Raw genomic sequence first — 21,265 nt, forward strand, 5'->3', positions numbered from 1 at the left:
TTCATTTAAAATTAAATTAAAATGCTGATCTTAAGCCGCCGGCCCGCTTAGCCCGCTGCCAGCCTGGGGTTCCGTTCACCTAGGCCGGCAGCAGGCTCAGTGAGGCCTGCGGCCAGGACCCCGGCTGGCAAGGGGCCGGCAGCCAGAACCCCAGACCGGCACTGGGCTGAGAGCGGCCGGGATCCCAGACTGGCAGTGGGTTGAGCGGCTCAGCCCGCTGCCACTCAGCTCACTGCCGGTCTGGGGTTCCGTCCGCTGGCTCCTGCCAGCCAGCGTCCCAGCTGCTGGCCCCGTTCAGCCCCCTGCCAGTCTGGGGTCCCGGCCCTGCCCACATAGAGTGGGTACCTACCTTCTCCCTGGCTCTAGCCCATTCTCTTCCTCTCTCTCTGCTCTGAGCTGAGGGTGGGAGTGCACTGAGCACAGGGCTGGGGGTGAAGGAGCAGGCTGGCGGTTGGGGTGTAAAGTCTGGCCAGGAGCTAGAATGCGGGAGGGGGCTTAGGGTTGTGGCAGGAGGTTTGGGTGTGGAGTGCTTACCTGGGCAGCTCCCATTTGGTGTGAGGGTGCAGGTGGGTATGTGGGGGCTGGGGGGGGGTACGCAGGAGCTCCTGTTTGGTGCTCAGGGTGGGGGTGGGAATGTGGGGGGTGCAAGAGTCAGGGCACAGGGTGTGGGGGGGCTGCGTATGTGTGGGGGTGCAGGACTCAGGGCAGGGGGCTGAGGGTGTGTGAGGAGGGTGCAGGAGTCAGGGCTGGGGTCATGGGGGGATGCAGGGGTCAGGGAAGAGGGCTGGATGTGTGTATGAGGGGGTGCAGGGGTCAGGCCTGGGGTTGTGGGCGATGCAGTGATCAGGGCAGAGGGCTGGGTGTATGTGAGGGGGGTGCAGGAGTCAGGGCATGGGGGTGTGTGAGGAGGGTTCAGGGGTCAGGGCAGAGGCCTTGGGGTGTAGGCTGGAGTCATGGGGGTGCGCCCAGCCCCTTGCCCTGAGCGGCTCATGGCAGGGGGCTGGAGGGGATATGCCCTGATTCCACCCTCCTGCCCCAAGGCTCCTTCCCCAAGGCCCCGTCCCCACCTTTTCTCCGCCTCCTCCCCGGAGCAGGGAGTCCGCTGCAGCTCCGCTTCTCCCCCTCTCTCGCAAGGGCCATCAGCTGATGAGTGGCAGGGAGGGAGGGGGGGGGGGCAGGAACCCAGCACGCTGGGGGAAGAGGCAGGGGAGGGTGGAGCTTGCCTGCCCTGCAGCAGTAGCCGGCAGGACCAAGCTTCTTCACCCTGCCCCCACGGGGGAGGGAGGGCGGGGGGGCAGGCGGGCAGAGAAGAGCAGGCCAGGGCGGGCAGGATTTTTAATGGCACGCTGCTGCCAGGGCGGCTGGGACCCCGGCAGGCAGCAGCGTGCCATTAAAAATCGGCTCGCATGCCTCTTTGGCACGCGTGCCATAGGTTGCCAACCCCTGCACTAGAGGTTCACGCTTTTAGATCTAGAGGTCCCAGCTTCCATTCCCACTGATGCCCTAAATCAGGTGCATAGTTACAAAGTGGTCATTACCCACAGATGACCCTACTATTGTTGCAAGTGGTCACCAGGTTCCTGCAAAGCTAGCCCTAAAATCTGAGATGGCTGCCTGGATCTAGCTGCCATAATTTTGTCTGATCAGCTAATCTGATCATAGCTATGCACCAGCAAGTAAAGTCAACTTGCAAGTGTTCATTTACTTCATGAAATTACTGTACAATAAGACAACAGTCTTAAGGTTGCTTGGCAACACAAGAATAAAATAAATTCTAGCAGCAGCAACGTCAGCTCCAGCTGGGGAAGAGAATGCTCCATGCACAATAACTTTGCAGCCTAATTCAGTTTCTTTATAGGCTTCTTTGACATGTTTTCACATATTTGCTTGGGCTGAAGCTTATGGTCTTCTCCAAACAACAACAGTTCAGCTGCTGTCCATGTGCACCAATCAGCAAGATGAAAGTATTCAGAAATCCAGGTGCCATCTTCTCCACAGGCAACTTCCTTCCTCCTTCAGATAAACCAAGTCACAATCCAGATATCCTTTTGGTGCTGAGTCAACTTTATCCAAGCGATTCCACAAACTACAGTCTTATAAGTGCAACTGAATAAGCACTTTACTCGGAGGCCACTGTGGGCAGAACCATAATAAGTCAGTGCTTATGACCACGATAGCTGGGACAAGGCACAACATAGGCAAACGGTGTGCAATTTCCTCACACAGCTCTGCCACTGCTTCTCAGTCTTGGCCTCCCTACTACTACTGTCCTAAGCCAAAGCGATATCATACCAAACTGTCTTTCTGAGGATAAGACCAACTGCCAAGCTCATTTCACTTGTGAGCCAAGGCAAGTCCTCAAGCCCTAGGTCTCTGGTCTGGGAAACCTAGTGCAAAACTTAACTCAGAAACTGATCCTTGTATTTCATATAAGACCTGTGATCTCCTGCACCTACTGACTTCAGAAGGAGAAGAGGACACTCAATACTTTGTAGGAGGTACCTAGCTTCTCACAGGGTTGCGCTCATAGAAGAGTTCTGCACTACAGCCTCCGAAGTCTTTAAGCTTTCCGCCAAAGAGACGCCAAAGAGATGGAAAGCAAAGAGTAGGATTATGTGGTTAACTTTCATCTTGCAAAAGGTTAACAACAGCGGTTTCAATGTTCTGTACTAGGTCCCAAGTTGTTTAATATAGTTATTAACGATCTGGAAAAGGGATAAGTAGTGAGATAACAAAATTTGCAGATGAGACAAAGTTGTTTAGGTTAGTCAGCCCCAGAGAGGGCTCTGAAGAACTTCACGGAGACTTACCCAAGCTAGGTGAACGGGCAACACGATGGCAAATGTCATTCACCATTGATACATGCAAAGTAATGCACGCTAGAGAGGAAAAATGTAAACTACTGGTACACTTTAAAGGGTTCTACATTAACGGTCAGCCCAAGAAAGGGATATGGGTGTCACTACAGACAGATCAATAAAAACCTCTGCTCAGTGCACAACTGCAGTCAAAAACGCCAACAAGAAGTTAGGATCTATAAGGAATGAGATGGAGAATAATAATGAAAATATTATAATGCCCTTATATAAACCAATGGTGCAGCCTCATCTGATTACTGCATATAATGCTGGTCACCCGATCTCCAAAAGAATACTGCAGAACTGGAGGAGATTCAGGGAAGAGCAACAAGAGTGATCGAGGCCTGGAAAACCTCTCCTATGCAGAGAGACTGAAAAGGTTGGGATCGTTACCTTAGAAAGGAGATGAATATGAGGCGACCTGATAGAAGTCTATAAAATAATAAATAATCTGGAGAAGAGAGATCAGCAGCATTTCTTCTTCCAGTCTCATGCCATGAGAACGAGGCGACATGCAATAAAATTAGGGTGGCAAATTCAAAGCCAATAAAAGGAAATACTTTTTTTCACACAATGTGTAATTAAGATGTGAACCTCACTGCCACTGAAAGTCACTGAAACCAAGAATTTAACAAGAATAAATGGGACTGGACAGTTATATTGATGTCAAGAATATCCTGAGTTATCATAATTAATGGCAATAAAAATATTGGAAGGGATATTAAACTGTGTGCTTCAGGGCTCACACTAATCTCAAACTACTAGAGATCAGGAAGAGACCTACGTAGGGGACAGATTATCCCACATCTGCCTTTGACAGGGTTCTTACAACTTCCTCTGAAGTGTCTGGTTCTGGGCCCTGTTGGAGACAGGACACTGGACTCAGTGGACCTTGGGTCTGATCCAGTCTGGCAATTCCTATGGTCATATGTTTTCCTTGGCTTCCAGTGGAAGGTGAGTGATCCTGGGTCTGTGACTTCCTGTGATCCATTCCCTGCTGCGGAGCTGCCATTACAGAACTTCTCTTCCTTCACTGAGGATGAAACATATGGGTCTCTTCTGAGATCATCTTTAATATCTCGCCATGTTGACGGGGAGAGGTGGAGATAGAGTAGCAATACCCTCCCTTCCTGGAGGCCCCTGCAGCATAGTCTGGAAAGCAGGAATACCTAGGTCTCCAGCATTGTGCCACTAGTACCATCAGGTGCCGACCACACTAATCTAATTCGTTGCCTGAACTGGGATCCTCACTCCTGAAGCTTCTTATACACCTTCTTCTGAGCCTCTGGGGAGAGTGTAACCGAAGTCATTTGCAGTCATGAAACCCCAGCCTGCTCACGGAGTTTAATGTTGCCATTCAAAAGCAGTTTATTCATTCCAAGTTTTATGGAAAGATCTTTAGACCAATTTCCAGGGGAATATGGCCCTTGCACTAAACTCTAAACAGCTTTCTCTGGAGCTGGCAATTTAGTTTGACAATATCTGTCTAGAAACAGGTACAGGAAAGCAAGGTCTGTTTGCCTCTTTTTCGCAGTAATGCAGAATTAAAAAAAAAAAAAAAAAGCTGTCTTATTTCAAACATTCACACTGAAGTGGATTAACTTCAGTTCCAAGACACCACAGCGGTATTCCCCAGCAGGTAAGTGGAATAAAGGAAAGGGGCTGACAAAGTAGTGCATGCCCTTTTCCAGACACTGCAGTGAAGGTGGGAGTGGCTTCAGTACAGTGTCTTTCAGCACCAATGTACGCAGTGGTGTTGCAGCCGTGTTGGTCCCATGACGTTAGAGAGACACGGTGGGTGAGGTAATATCTTTTATTAATGATCTGGAGGATGGCGTGGATTGCACCCTCAGCAAGTTTGCAGATGACACTAAACTGGGAGGAGTGGTAGATATGCTGAAGGGTAGGGATAGGACAAAGAGGGACCTAGACAAATCAGAAGACTGGGCCAAAAGAAATCTGATGAGGTTCAACCTGAACAAGTGCAGAGTCCTGCACTTAGGATGGAAGAATCCCATGCACAGCTACAGACTAGGGACCGAGTGGCTAGCCAGCAGTTCTGCAGATAAGGACAGAGGGGTTACAGTGGACGAGAAGCTGGATATGAGTCAACAGTGTGCCCTTGTTGCCAAGAAGGCTAACAGCATTTTGGGCAGTATAAGTAGGAGCATTGCCAGCAGATCAAGGGACATGATCATTCCCCTCTATTCGGCATTGGTGAGGCCTCATCTGGAGTACTCTGTCCAGTTTTGGGCCCCACACTTCAAGAAGGATGTGGAAAAATTGGAAAGAGTCCAGCAGAGGGCAACAAAAATGATTAGGGGGCTGGAGCACATGACTTATGAGGAGAGGTTGAGGGAACTGGGATTATTTAGTCTGTAGAAGAGAAGAAGAGGGGGGATCTGATAGCTGCTTTCAACTACCTGAAAGGGGGTTTCAAAGAGGATGGATCTAGACTGTTCTCAGTGGTAGCAGATGACAGAACAAGAAGTAATGGTCTCAAGTTGCAGTGGGGGAGGTTTAGGTTGGATATTAGGAAAAAGTATTTCGCTAGGAGGGTGGTGAAGCACTGGAATAGGTTACCACGGGGGGGTGGGGGGTGGAATCTCCTTCCTTTGAGGTTTTTAAGGTCAGGCTTGACAAAGCCCTGGCTGGGATGATTTAGTTGGGGATTGGTCCTGCTTTGAGCAGGGGCTTGGACTACATGACCTCCTGAGGTCTCTTCCAACCCTGATATTCTAAGATTGGACCAACTTCTGTTGGTGAGCGAGACAAGCTTTCTAACTTACGCAGATCTTCTTCAGCTCCATGTAAGCTTGAACTCATGTCTCTCTCACCAACAGAAGCTGGTCCAATAAAAGATATTACCTCACCCACCTTGTCTTTCAATACCAATGTTAATCAAATTTTCTGCTTTCCCGTATTCGCTGCTTGGAGAAAGCTGGGTGGGATTGTTTTGCCTTGCCTACCTTGCATAGTGCCGCTGTCAGAATTGGTTTTCAAAACACAGGTCTAACATTACCTCACCTTACCTAGAGTAGAATTCAGACACAAGGCCTTTGCCCCATGTAAACCTTTGGCTCTGCACGGGGTGAATTTAACTTATCTTGGTGCCCTCTCTGCTATACTTTAATATTGGTAGATCTCCCCAGAAACTGCAGGCATAACCTAGTAGGGCGCAGAAGGCCCAGATCAGCAGATCCCTGCGGGAGCACATACCTGTATCAGGCTGGAAGGAGTTTGGTCCAGTTACTGTCCCCCTGCCCTGCTCTGACAGTAACCTGGAATGCGGACTGCTGCCATTCATTGCAGGACAATGAGCTGGCCTGAGCTGAACTGGCTCCATGGGGTCGCAGAACTCAAATGGGGACCGGCCAGCCTGCATGCCCTGCCCGCCGTTAATAGCTAGAGATTCATTAAATAATAAATAAGCATAACTCAGACAGCTTCCGAGGGCTCATCACGACATTACCGTTGCTTGACTGATTCATCCTGCAAGCCAAAGGAGCTGACATCAGTGACTTTGGAGGGCAAAAGAGGGATTAGTGTAGGAATGGCCTACTCATGGCACTCGGGACTACAGACTGACAGATGTGACTTCATTGCTCAGAGGCCACCCCAGGGAATCACACCTTAGGAATGCATGCAAACAAGGGCACTATGCTGCTGATCAGCACCGGGGCTCTGATTTAGTATTTCTGAGAAGGCAGACAATCCACGTGCTGCCACAATGGTGCGGTAGAGAAAGGGACCGGCACCCCAGTCGTTAAGCTGGGTAAGTGAAGGGATACACAGGGTAGCCCATGCTTCAAGTCACAGGATATGCAGAGGGCAGCTAGGTTTGACTGGATTCTTGTGCCTATGTATTATATGAAATAAGCAGGTTTTGAACCCCAGTGCAAGAACTGCACAAACCTCACTTTCACTTCAGGTCAACCCAGGAGCCCCTTGCGGGGATAATTCACAGCTGCCCGCTCACTGTCGTCAGAACTTGATCCAAGTACATACAGCAGGACCTCACTAACCCACACAGGGTGAAATTCACCCCTGTGCAGTGGGCCAACTCTAAGCCTTAAGGGGGATTTAAGTGATACCCATGCCTCAGGCAGGCCCACTATACAGGGCTGAATTTCAGCCACCATTCACCATACCCTCTGCTCTTTTCAGCTGTGATTTAGTGGGAAAAAGACTGTAGTGGGGTCCCATCTTTATTCACCCTGTAGAATCATCTGGACCGTCAAAGTTTTGTATCTCTTGATCATAGCTTAGACTGGGTTTCAACCCTGTGCAAAGCACTAGTGCAGAGCACACGCCTTGCACGGACTGAGTGTCCATGGAATGACCAGGCATCTCATGGCAGAGATGAAGTGTGTTTTCCGAGTTAACCATTGTAATCCACGCACAGTTTAACCCAACAGCACTAACTTAAAGGAAACTGGTTTCCTTGTGGGCACTTGGGCTTGAGATACAGTATCATTTCCCAGCAAGAATATGTAAATTCTGGATTATATGGGGAGTCGATGTTGGGAGTTTAAAGCACAGAGTTGGACACATCTCACCATAAATGTACTCCTACTCTTTGCCAATCTCTGTTTCAACCGTCTGATAGAAGGTTCCCTTGTCTCCCAAAGACAATAAAGTCCCATTATAATTATACTCCTGTCACTACATTATGAATGCCCTAGTACTCCGTTCCTGAAAGTGCTGTCCATTTGAGTCTTTAGAATAAGAGTCCTTGGCATGCAAATAATAGGCTTGAGTGATAAGCGGCTGTCTGATCTTTAGCTTTGAATTCAGTGGAGAGGTGATGGGACAAATTGGTCAATGGCTATGATTAGAGCTGACAGCTCCTTTTCAAACTGCCAGACATTCCCCCTATTGTGGAAAGGCATAGCATGGCTCTCTGATGCATTTAGTCTCAGTGCAGCTGTCATTCAAAGCCCTCACCAGGTTTATTGCCCAGTATAGTATCTCCTATCCAACTCGAGCTCCTATGTTTCCTCTCATAGCTGATATCGTGATCTTAGAGTCACATGGTGGCTCTTGATTCAGATAATCTCCTCTCTTTACAGCATATGTAACACATAACCATGTCACCCTCTAGTGGCTGGTCCCAGTGACTATAACAACCTGCTTGCAACTAATGGAGTTTTTCTTTAATTTGGTGCTAGAGGCCTGTTTCCCAAGGATGACTGGTGTGTGTAGTGTGATAGACCCAGGCCAGTTGGGTACAGCAGAGTAGTAGAAGGCAGATATACTGGCCACTGGATAAGCAGTTTTCTGTTCCCTGACTGACCAGAACAGGGGCTGCTCCAGGCTAGGGTGGACGCATGACTTCAATTAGCCTGCAAAGAGTCAGTTGAAGCCGTTAGGCTAATGAGAACACCTGACTCCAATTAACCTGCACAGAGTCAGGTGAGGCTGTTAAGCTAATGTGAACACCTGATTCTAATTAAGGCCCCTCTGATACTATAAAAGGGCTCACTCCAGGCAGGCAGAGGAGAGCCAGAGGAGAGGAAGCGCAGCTGAAGGACTGGGTAGTGAAGACACCCTCAAGCCACTGGAAAGGGAGCCCTAAGGTAAGGGTGAAGAAGGTGTTAAGAGGGAGAAATGGGAGAGCTGTGGGGAACTGACCCAGGGAAATGTAACAACTCTGGCAGTGAAAGTTCAGCTGCCAACAGCTGCTGCCACTAGGGTCCCTAGGCCAGAACCTGGAATAGAGTGCGGGCCCGGGTTCCCCCCAACCCGCCACTACAGAAACACCTCCTGGGAGGGGAAGACAGGCCCCTCTCAGGACAAGAGGCTAAACTGTTCTGGAACAAGCCCACAGGGACAACAGAGACTGTGGGAGTTCTCTCACCAATCTTCTTGCTGGCTTATGATGCAAAGGGCTCAGTAGACTGTAACCCTGGCCCTAGAGAGAGAGGGGCTACGTGGAGGGTCACAGTGAGCCTCTGAGGCTAGCGTAAACCGCCTGGAAGTGCGGGACCCACGGAGACAAGGTCGGAGTTCTGCCACAGTAGCTACAGAATATTCTCAGAGTTCAGGCCTCCAGAGCAGAACTTTGCTCCTGCTTACAACACTCGGTAATTTTTTTACCCTTCTAAAGATGCCAAATCTACATAAGAATGGCCATACTGGGTCCATCTAGCCCAGTATCATGTCTTCTGACAGTAGCCACTGCCATGTGCTTCAGAAGGAATGAACAGAACAGGACAACTATCTAGTGACCCATCCTGTGTCATCCAGTCCCAGCTTCTGACAGTCAGAGGTTTAGGGACACCTACATCATGGAGTTGTCTCGCTGCCCATTGTGGCTAATAGCCATTCATGGACCTATCCTCCATGAACTTATCTAGTTCTTGTTTGAACTGTTATACTTTTGGCCTTCACGACATTCCCTGCCAATGAGTTCTACAGGTTGACTCTGTGTGGTGTGAACAAGTACTTTCTTTTGTTTGTTTTCAACCTACTGCCTATTAATTTAATTGGTGACCCCTAATTCTTATGTTATATGAAGGGGTAAAGAACACTTCCTCATTTACTTTCCCCTCCATCATTCATGATTTTCTAGACCTCTGTCACACCCTCCATCAGTCGCCTCTTTTCTAAACTGAACAGTCCCAGTCTTTTTAATGTCTCTTCATCTGGAAGCTGTCCCAGACCCCTCACCATTTTTGCTCAACTTCTCTGTACTTTTTCTAATTCTAAGATTTTTTTGAGATGGAGTGATCAGAACTGCCTACAGTATTCAAGGTTTGGGCATATTATGGATTTAGATAGCGGCATTATGATATTTACTATCTTATTATCTATCCCTTTCCTAATGGCTCCTTACATTCTGTTAGATTTTTTGACTGCCGTTGCACACTGAGTGGATGATTTCAGAGAATTATCCACGAGTCCAAAATCTCTTTCTTGAGTAGTAACAGCTAATTTAGACTTCGTCATTTTGTATGTATAGTTGGGATTATTTGTTTTCCAACGTGCATTACTTTGTCCTTATCAACACAATTTCATTTCCCATTCTGAAAGTCCAAGTACATAGGGTCAGGTTTTCGAGAGCTCAGAACACGCTGCGACACTTACAGGCAGATTCTGAGAGCTCAATATGCTGAGTGCATGCTGGGAGCTGAGCTCTCTGGGAAACCTGGCCATTTTTTTTGGGCACTGAACTCTTCTAACCATCTGGCTCTGATCGTAGACGACAAATGCTTTTGAAAATCTGGCTTTTGTGCTCAATAGGTGCTACTTCGCTATAGGTAATTGTGTAGAGTCCTGTTAGCACTGTTAAGCCACCGTCTTACTTGGGCTGTTAGTAGTTAATTTTCTCACTTAATGTAAGCTTAGCATAACCGATTGTAGCATTTTGTTAGTGCTGAGAAGGGCTTGTCAGATTGGTGTTATGCAGTTCACTGCAGCTACTCTGGCACCTTCGCATGGGATCACTCTTGTCCACATGTTTGTTGACCCCCTCAAAAATTCTAATAGATTGGTGAGGCATGATTTTCGTTTAAAACAGCTGTGCTGATTCTTCCCCAGTGTATCGTGTTCATCTGTGTCTCTGATAATTCTGTTCTGTACTATCATTTCAACCAATTTGCCTGGTACTGAAGTCAGACTTACCTGCGGCCTGTAATTGCCAGGATCGCCTCTGGATCCTTTTTAAAAAAATTGGTATTACATTAGCTATCTTCCAGTCATCTAGTACAGAAGCTGATTTAAGCAATAGGCTACATACCAAAATTAGTGGTTATGCAATGTCATATGCGAGTTCCTTCAGAACTCTTGGGTGAATACCTTCTGGTCCTGCTGACTTATTATGTTTAATTTATCAATTTGTTCCAGAACTTCCTCTACTGACACCTGAAACTAGAGTCCTATGAAAACATTCCAGGCCGTTCATTTACCCCCTTCCTGCCAAACCAATTTTGTGGGCTTCGTCCTGATTTCTGCATGAGACAGGAGAGCCAGCCAACGGCCTCATTATCTCTATTTGCTGAATAAGTGATGTGTGGATTATCCCTCCCACGGCAGAACATTAAACAGCAGCTAATTGGTTTATACCTGGGATTATTCTGCCAATCATTAGCTTTTCTTTTTAGAATTCCTTTCCCACTCCCTCTCCCTCTTTCAGACAGTCCTGTTCATTAGCAAAACTCTGCACCTCCACTCTTAAGACTCAGTGTAATTCTCAGTAACAAGATGAATATATTTCTGCTTGTGGTGACATAGTGGATGTAACAAACACTACTGTTTCACCCAAAGCTCAAAATAAAAACCCGGGATAGGTAAGCCCTCACATAGCTGGAACCTGGTTACACTCTGTGCACTGGGGCTGCAAGGGGGAGGATTTCCCAGAACTGAAGCTGATAAGTGAGAGCAGCCTGAGCTGAGGGAAACCTATCAGAAGGAATACAACCAGCACTCCTGGGGGGGAAGCCCGTGCGTGCTAAGTAAAAGCACCACAAGGTTTATTACACTTCCACTGAAAAGAGCGGAAAACCCGGGCTTTGCTAAAGTTGCTTTGTGCTGCCTCACCTCTGAACATCAGGGCATTTATTCAGGTATCTAAATAGGGATGTGGGTGATGAAACTCTAAGCACCCAAATTGATAGTGATGCTTCAAAACCACACGCAGCAACCCGCTCCTTACTGAGCCCAGTTGGCACATTGACTCCCCAACTCCTAATTTGTGAAGGAATGTATCCCTGTCCTCTTACTCACTCATGTCATGGCTATTTGAAATGCAAATAGATGTCTGCTAGTGAACACATCTCTGCAAGGTCACTAAGCTTTAAGATACAAAATACAATTAAGAGGACACACTGGCCCCAGTGTACCACATAAAGCTAATGCTGTATCCCTAGAAGTCCACTACAATGACAAGAGATGAACTCTCCCTCCCAAATACTGGAAAAGGGTCTTGCGGATTGGCATGAGAGAGCAGAGCTATTAGCACTGACACGTACTATTAAGCCCCATTGGAGTCCTTGCTGCAGCGCTGGGCTGGAGGGGGGCTGCCAGAATCTCAGGTTTGACCGCAACACCAGCCATGCTGCTTTCGGTTCTATCTGTCCCACACAAGCCTGGCAACTGGGCTGCTTTCTCCAGCGAAGGCAGCAGCTGATCGAGCTGGTCAAGGTCAGCAGCAAACTAAGGAAGGAAACAAGGTCACAGGTCAGTCACTGAGCCTCTTTGGGCAGCAAAATCTCTTTACACACAGAAAAAATTCAAAAACAGTTCCCCCTGTCCCCTTTGCCCCCCCAAAATTAACTGGCTCATTCAAGTTACATGCAAAGAAGGCAATCAGGACTCATTCTGTCCCCGGCAGGTCAAGCATTTTGCAATGTAGTTTTCTTCTGGCTACCCGCCCCAAATGCTGGTGTAAAGGCCTCTGTTGGCATTACTTTTGTGCAGCACGAAACAGGGTCTGATTTACCACTCACTATGTTACCTCCTGGCTTACAGCTGCATATCTCCACAGATTTCAGTGGAACTAGCCCTGTGAAGCCGGAACACAGGGGAAAATCAGGCCCCTAGCCTCTAGAATGAGTCTAGACCATTACACAGAAGATGCAAAATCAACATCTTGGGTATGAGATGCCACCATTTCATGTCCATTAGGTACCTAGAGCCCACCTAGCAGGGGGTAGTTTGCTCTGCCAAAACATGTAGAGACAGATGGCCTTGTGGTTATGGCACTGGACTGGGACTCAGGAAAGCTGGGTTCAATTCTTGACTGCCACCAGCTTCCTGTGTGACCTTATGCAAGCCTCTCTGTGTGCCTCGGTTCCCTGTCTGTAAAATGGGGATAATATTTCCTTTCCCCACCCTTTGTCTGTCTTGCCTAGTTAGACTGCAAACTCTATAGGGCAGCGACTGTCTCTCACTACATCTGTACAGTACTGAGCCCAATGACACACTGATCTCAATGGAGGCTTCTAGGCACAATAATAAAACAAATATTTATTAATGGCTTACGTGGGCATTGACTTGAATGGGCCCTGGACACCTATAGCCATTTGGCAGGAGGTAATTTGCTCTATTAATACATATACATTTACACTGATGTAAAAAATGGCCTCTCCTGAAAAATATAAGATACTTTGTAGAACAGCCCTCCAAACCTCTACTTATACATTTGCCTAGGGCAAGTAATTATTCTCGATGGTCTAGTAATATATCATTTAGCTTTTCCAATCTTCTTCATAGCAAAGAATAGGAGAGTAGATGTTTGGCCTGGGGACCCAAATAAATGGGGAAGTTACTGAGGAAGGGATTCGCACCAGGGGATATAATGGAGATCCTGGTAAGCAATAGTTTGGGATTAAAGGGACTGAGCTAAATTAGGTTTTGGTTTAAAAAAAAAAAAAGGATCCCAAGGGAAGACAATTTTAAAAAAATCTCAATCTAAGTACACATTGAAACACGCTTCCTCAAGAGCCAGTGGTCGGCGGGCAAAGAGCGTGCCTGTTGAGCGACGTGTGTACTTACAGGCAATTCCTTTCCAGATTATTAGGCTGACATACCTTTGCATTTGACTGACAGATGCAGAGAATTAAGTTTAGGTCACAGTGAGGTTTAGCAGAAAGTTGGCTAATTAGCTGGGACACAAGGTTGGAGCTGACAGGCCCATGGCCTATGATAAATATAACCAGATTTACCAATAGCCTAGGGTATATAAACAGCTGTGCGTTTCACAGAGGAGTCAATACGTCAGCAATGCTATGGAGAAATTAGCTGTGAGATCAAACTGCAGCTCCAGCCAGGGGAAGGTTCCTTTGCCTGGAGGGCTGCTCACGTTGGGGCAGCTCAGAGCTGGCCTTATTCTTGTGCTGCTCTGCAAAAATGGATTCAAGCTTCTTAAAGAGCTGCCTTCTTGGGCAGCCTGGCTCTGGCAATAGCAAACTTTGACAAGTGTCTACAATGGGCTGACAGAATGCTCGAAAGGAAACAGCCTCTGCAACTAGCCTCTTAGGGTATGTCTACACTGCAGTGAGACACCCAGGAATGGCCCACGCCTACTGACTCTGGCTCGCGGGGCTCAGGCTAAGGGGCTGTCTAATTGTGGTGTAGACGTTCGGGCTTGGGCTGGGACCCGGGCTCTAGAACTTCACAAGATGGGAGGGTCCCAGAGCTTAGGCTCTACCACGAGCCCCAACGTCTACATCGCAGTCAAACAGTCCCTTAGCCCAAGCCCTGTGAGCCCAAGTCACCTGGCATGGGCCAGCCACGGCTGTCTCATTGCAGTGTAGACATACCCGTATGGAACTAATGCCAGGGAAGCCCTCCAGCAAGCAGCAGGGATGGAGGGAAATGGCTTCCTAGCCAGAAGAAAAGTTCAGATCCCTCTTGGAAATGAGGGTCAGATAGTTCATTCTCTCTTTTTACGGATATACAGAAGTTACATATGTCAAGTCTTCCTCCTCCCACATGATGCAAACCAGCTCTTAGAGCCCATAAGGCACTGGGAATGCCGGGCAGCCTCCCAGGGGATAAGCGGCCTGTTCTAGTGACTGCTAAATTTGTTCCAGTTCAGATGCAGAAAGTCACAGCCAGCGAGTGAGGGGAGCAAAAGCACTCAGCTGTCACCGTCAAGTGAGCAGCCTGAGAGCCCAGAAAAAATTTAGAACATAGCAACTGCCAGATGAAATCAGACCAATAGCCTATCTAGTCCAGTATCCTGTCTCCATGAGTGGCCAGCAGGAGCCGCTTCAGAGGAAGGTTGACTCTTTGCTTCCTCCAACAGGAATTTATGGGTAAGTTTCTTTTTAATCCCCATTTGGTTAAAAATATATTAATCCAGTCACGGAAAAAGGATGGCCACATCCTTCCTACAAGGTGCAAATCTTGGCGCAGTGCGAGGATAAAAAGCTTGGCTCTTTCATACTACCAATGCCCCATACAATGGCAGGCTTGCCTACTGTAGACAGGCCCTTTGTGTGGAGGGACCAGTGCTGATACAGTGCCACTGCATCTCCTTAGCATGAGTTCAAGGTTATCATTCTCCAAGGATCCAACTTAAAGACTTATCTCCGTATTTATTCAAGTACAGCAAGAAAAGCTACAAAAGACAGCATTGTCTACTAGATTCTCTCTCTTTCTCGCTCACTCTTTACTGACAAGATTTCATCAATTTATCACATCCCACAACAAAGGCATAAGGCCTGAAATGTACTTTCAGATGGGAAAGTGCTGTATAAAACAATCAAGTCATGACTGTATCATAAGAAAAGGAGACACTAGTGGACCATCTAAGGCAGAAGAAGGTGGTTATGTTGTTATAACCAACAGCTGAACTGTTTAACAATCCTTGCCACAATACTCACCAGTAGTGCTGTATTATACACATTGTTGAGACATTGTGAACGTGCTCCGGAGGCTGTGCCATAGGACTTTGGGAGAGACCGTTCTCTCCCTAGATATTCAAGAGCGTCTCACATTTGAACCAGGATAACAATGCCACATTAAACAAAAGGATGGATGGTGTTGTGGTTAAGGCACTTGATGGGACCCAAGAAATCTGGTGCAATTCCCAGCTTTGCCACAGGTTTGCCTGTGTGACCTTTCAGCAAGTCACTTATTCTAGGGTCACATAAGTATTTAGATAGTTAGGGATTTTTAATGTACACAATTTCTGTGATAGGGCAAGTACTTACTTTCCTCGCAGCGTTGTGAGGATTAAACAATGTTTATGTAATGCTTTAAGGACAATAAACATGATGATTTACAATGGAATATCCACCCATTAATTTCATAGTGTATGCTATCCATCAAACTTTAAGCCCAGAGTCTTTAGGAAAAGAACATCCTTATAAACATAATCACTCCCACTTACAGAAACAATAAAATACAGGAATTGCAGCCTCAGCACTGCCTCTGCAAGAAGAATACAATTCTAATTCTTCAAAGAAATATAGCTTCTTGAAACAACAGATTTTCATTAGAGCACAAGATTGCTAGATGCCTTGCAACAAAGGGAATACATGTAGTAAGCGATTTATTACTACACGCAAATATAAGACACTCGCTATCTGTAGTGTGGGGACACTTTTTAACAGGACTGAAAGAAGCTTTGTTACATGTAGAACGTGTGTGTGTGTGTGTGTGTGTGTGTGTGTGAAAACTTAGTCATCGCGAAAGTTTATGACCCATGGCAAAGAGAAAGGAAAATGAAACCCATGAGTCTAGTTACATTGCCCAGGAGGCATGGAAAGAGACTGGGGAGTGGAGAAGGGAGAAATGGGTGTGAAGGGGTAGTAAACACAGTGTTCACGTTTTACTTTATGAACTAAACAACTCGGGCCATATCAATCACTCAGAGATACCCTTGCAGTTCCCACTGATTTCAATAAAACATCCAGCCTCCATCTGAATAATCTGTGGTCTGAAAAACATGTCATACAATGAGAGACTAAAAAAGCTCAGTTTATTTAGTTTACTGAAGAGAAGGTTAAAAGATGACTTGATCTTGGTCTGTAAGTATCTATACCTGGGTATGAGAAGATATCTGATACTGGAGGACTATTTAATCTAGTGGTCAAAGGCAGAATATGATGCAATGGCTGGAAATTGAATTCAACAAGGTTCATCTGGAAATAAAAAGCAAATTTTTTTACCAGTGAGGACAATTAACTCCTGGAACAGATTACCAAGGGAAGGGTTAATTTAAAAGATAAAGTGATGGAGAATTCAAGGCTGAACGTCCATCAAAAACAGAGGTGGGCAAACTATGGTCCACAGGCCACATCCAGCCCGCGGGACGGTCCAGCCTGGCCCTTGAGCTCCCTGCCAGGAAGGTTAGCCCCCAGCCCCTCCCCCATTGTCCTCCCTCCCCCGCAGGCAGCACTCTGGGTGCTGGGCAGCGCACTCCTGCAGGGCAGCACAGCAGGGGTTCTGGCTGGGCGGCGTGGCTGCCAGACATGCTGCTCTGAGCAGCATGGTAAGGGGGCCGGGAGGTCCCGGGGGGCAGTCAGGGGACAGGGAGCAGGGGGCGGTTGGATAGGTGTGGGAGTCCCGGGGGGGCCTATCGGGGCGGTTGGGTGGGGCGAAGGTTCTGGGGGGCGGGTCAGGGAATGGGGAACAGGGGGGTTGGAAAGGCGTGGGAGTTCCAGGGGGGGCCTGTCAGGGGGTGGGGATGTGGATAGGGGTCGGGGCAGTCAGGGGACAGGGAGTGGGGGGGTTGGACAGGGGGTGGGGTCCCAGGGAGGGCGGTTAGGGGTGGGGGTCCCGGGAGGAGGCGGTCAGGGGACAAGGAGCAGGGGGGTTGGATGGGTAGGGGGTTCTGAGGGGGTCAGTCAGGGGGCATGAAGGGGGAGGGGGCGTGAAGGGGGAGGGAGCAGACGGGGGCGGAGCCAGGCTGTTTGGGGAGGTACAGCCTTCCCTACCCGGCCCTCCATACAGTTTTGCAACCCCGATGTGGCCCTTGGGCCAAAAAGTTTGCCCACCCCGATCTAAAAGATAAGCTCAACCACAAACTGCTGGGCTAGATGCAGGAATCAACGGGTGAAGTTCCATGGCCTGTATTATGCAGGAGATTGGACTAGATGACCATAAGAGTTCTTTCTAGTCTTAACATCTACGGCTATGTCTACACTAGCGAGTTTACAGTGGTACAGCTGTGCCACTGTGAGATTGCACATGTAGCCGCTCTATGAGGATGGGAGAGCGCGCTCCCGTGGATATAATTAAACCACCCCCAACAAGCAGAGGAACTATGTTGGCGGGAGAGCGTCTCCCACTGACATAGCGCCGTCCACCCCAGCGCTTCCGTCGGTGTAACTTACGTTGCTCCGAGAGGTGTTTTTTTCACACCCCTAAGCAACATAAGATATACCGATAAAAGTGCTGGTGTAGATACAGTCTAAATGTATTGAGCCAGGTCTGCCTTCAGGCACACGTGCAGCGCTCATGCTAACTCCCGTGTACGCAGTATCCCAGAATGGAATTTGCCCCAGGAACTACTTTATAAATACTTTGGCCCTTAGACAGTAACACTTTTTTCCTTAAACTTAAACTTACTTAAATCCATTTCCTAGATTCACAGATTCTTAGGCTATGTCTACAGTAGCTTATGTCTATAACTTATGTCTATAACTTATAACTTATGTCACTCAGGGGTGTGGAAAAAAACCCATCCCTCTGAGCGATATAAGTCACACCAGCAGAAGTGCTGGTGTGGACAGCGCTATGTCGGCGGGACACATTCTTCCGCCGACATAGCTCCGCGGCTTGTTGGAGGTGGTTTAATTATGTCAACGGGAGAGCTTTCCCGTCAACAGAGTGGCTACACGTGCAATCTCACACCGGCACAGCTGTGCTGCTGTAAACTCGCTAGTGTAGACATGACCTTAGTTTATTGCATCTAACCTTATCTTCAGTCTAAGCAGTATTCCGGGCGGGTAACTTGTTGAGAAGCAGTGCAGACTGGATTAGTACCTGGAGGGGGTGTACCTTGAAGTTCCAAAGAGAAGCCTCCACACATCAGGGTCAACATAATGATGTAAAGTCCTTTTTAAAATAGCTAATATAATTATCTTGTTAATGAGCCTGCCTGAAAGAGGGAACCGCATAGCCACGGGATTAATACATACTTCACAAGGAAGCAGGAGAAAAGTGCTTTAAAATGAGGTTGATTGCTATGAGGAGTCCCTGATTCTTACTTCACTCCTATCTAGTTTTTTTGTCATTTAAAAGGCATTATTAGGCTGACCATGAACTTTGATTCTGATCTGGGGTAAGAGAACTCCACGGAGTGCAGAAATTCCAGGTATTTTGAGAATTCAGGTTCATCCAATGACTGCGGACAGAATTCAGAATCTTGGTATTTATTGTAAAGGTTCCCAGCCCTTCTGACAGCAAAGACAGGTTTGTTGCACAAAGTAAACTGGTTCTCTGTTTGGGTACTGACTATGCAGCCAAGCAGAGTGAAAGAGTAGCACTGTGAAGTGGCTACTTCCCCCTACTCCTGCCGTTCACCCCTATGGGGTCTTAACATGGATGTTAATTATGGTCACATAAATGCCATCTTGGACTTTGTTATGCAACAGACTGTCAGTATGGAAATGGGCATTGCATGGATGGTGAGCTTGGTGTCAGACTTTGTCAACGATATCGAACTTACAAATAAATCAGTTGAAGATATGCAGTGAGACAGGTGGTCTCACAAATTCTACGAACGCAATAGGTCTTATCAATAAATCAAAGAGTAGGAAAATTAATTTACCTATCAATTCATCTGTTTGGAAGGTGAAGCCTTGAAAAACATTAATCTTCCCTGAGAAGCAACACTCACAAAACTGATGACTGCACATTTGATGTAAAGTCCAGAATAGGAAAAGCAAGTGCTGTATTTCAAAAACTCCATACAACATGGAAGTCAACATAATTAGCAATAACACGAAACTCAAAATCTTAAGCAGCAACGTCCTAAGCATCCTTCGATATGGAGCAGAGTCCTGGAACATTCCAGTGCAAACTGAACAGCAATCAATGCAAGTGTCTGCGTAGAATATTCAGAGTAAAATGGACTGAGACAATAAGTAATTAAGTGGTACTAGAATGGGCATAGTTACCTACAATGATACAAGTAGTGCGGAAGAAAAGATGGACATATTTGGGATATCTGTTAAGAATAGCCGATAATAAGCTACCTAAAGAAGCATTTCTTTGGCAACCCCAGACAAGAGATGGAGAGGCCATCCTAGAGGCATTCTGCAGCACACTAATGAATGGAGCGGCATTACTACATCTGAATATAAAAGACTTGGACAAATAAGCCCAGGACAGGAATGACTGGAGACATTTGGCACCGGCCAAATGGCCTTATGCACCAGATGGTGTGGTAAGATGATGATGAAATGCCAATATGCTTAATCCTTTCAGCAGGGATCAACGCACTAAACATTCAGCTAATGCATTGGTCCATTGATACTGGATGAATCACATACATCCTGCTAAGGAAAAAGATTTAGCCCTTCCCACCGAGAAGGGTCAGCGAGGCAGATGATAAATATCTTTAAAACAAACTCCAAGTGAAAAGGGCGGAACGGCGCTCCCTCATTATTTTTATTGTCCATCCCACAACTGCACATCAAACGAGAGAGCCTAACCTATTTACACTAGCCTGGGGAGTGCCCAGCATAGTACAGTGGATACACAGTTCTCCCATACTCACGAAGGAGCTCCCAGACAAGACCCACAAAGCCACCAGTTTACCCTCCTGAAATCTCACCCTTGTTGTAATGCATACATCGTTGCAGTTTGGGGCGGCGACTTGTCACATACTTTGTGTTTGTACAGCGCTTAACTCAACCGGTTTTTGACCTTCTTGGCCTCTATGTGCTACCACAATATAAATGTTAACATTCATAATAAAATTAAGATTATCCCCACTCGCACTGGGTGAGCCATAGGAACAAGCTGCACCTTTTATGGGTACTAGATAGCTGCACATTCTATTGCATATCCACTCACTCAGTCAACATTTGCTAAAATCAAACGGGTGTGATTTAAAGGGGTGCGTGAGATCATGCAGGATTTTGTTGGTTTTCAATAAAACCTGGCCAAGCAGCAGCAAAGTCACTAAGTTAATATTAAATTAAATACTGCAGCAGTGCTAGTTCAGCTGAATAAGTTAATGCTTCTTGAATGACCCAGCTTTTGTCTTGCAATGATATCCTGTAATAAAGGCTAAGCGCACACACACACACACGAACTCCCTGCCCATGCAGAAATTCAACAGAATTCCTCTTTTCCTTTCTAAGGATAATCTGTCCCCCTGACAGCAATATAATTCCCAGACAGAACCTATAGTTTAAAGAGAAGGGAGCATTACTCTAGGTCCACTTCTCAGGATATGAAATAATTATGGCAAGTCATTTGATTTCTTACAAAATTAATAGGCTGTTGAAGGTTCCATGGCACATTTTTCAGGAGTGGGGTCCCTCATTCCCAGCCACATTCAAGGATCATTACATTCTGCCCACCTAAAGTTTCCAGTGGATACAATATTCTTCCTGACCTAAACTGTTGGATATTGTAATTGTACACCATTCAGCAGCTGCTGCATTCCACCCCAGAGGTGACTACATTTTAGCACTGAAAGTGATTTCTGTGTCGTTTATATGCCAGTGAGTAAAGGGCTTTACACTGCTAAATGGAAGAAAGGTGGTTATAGGTAAAACATCAAAAATATTTGTGCACAGGAACAAAGGTTAGTATCCTTTCCTTTACCAAAGCACCTGACAAAGTCTAATAAGATTTCCTCCTGCAGAGCCAGGAATCAAACCCAGTTGTGGGGCTTAACCACATGACCCTGCTTCCTAAGGGTAGTAGTGGGAGGGAGCTCTCTATGGGGGCATGGAATAGAAAGGTTTTATTTAAAAAAAAAAAACAAAACTTGG

The 21,265-nt window shown here is 46.9% G+C and overlaps 1 protein-coding gene across 25 annotated transcripts in view; it reads right to left on the minus strand.

The window, feature by feature from the left end:
• Nucleotides 1-21,265, minus strand: part of NCOA1 (nuclear receptor coactivator 1) — a 353,482-nt gene that overhangs the window by 40,381 nt on the left and 291,836 nt on the right. For all 25 annotated transcript variants that reach the window (XM_037893807.2, XM_037893795.2, XM_037893802.2 and 22 more), the window contains one exon: nt 11,831-12,014. In XM_037893807.2, coding sequence (XP_037749735.1) covers nt 11,831-12,014 — 184 coding nt within the window. The remainder of the gene's footprint in view (nt 1-11,830; nt 12,015-21,265) is intronic.

The sequence above is a fragment of the Chelonia mydas genome, chromosome 3 (assembly GCF_015237465.2).
Source record: "Chelonia mydas isolate rCheMyd1 chromosome 3, rCheMyd1.pri.v2, whole genome shotgun sequence".
Classification (NCBI taxonomy): Eukaryota; Metazoa; Chordata; order Testudines; family Cheloniidae; genus Chelonia; species Chelonia mydas.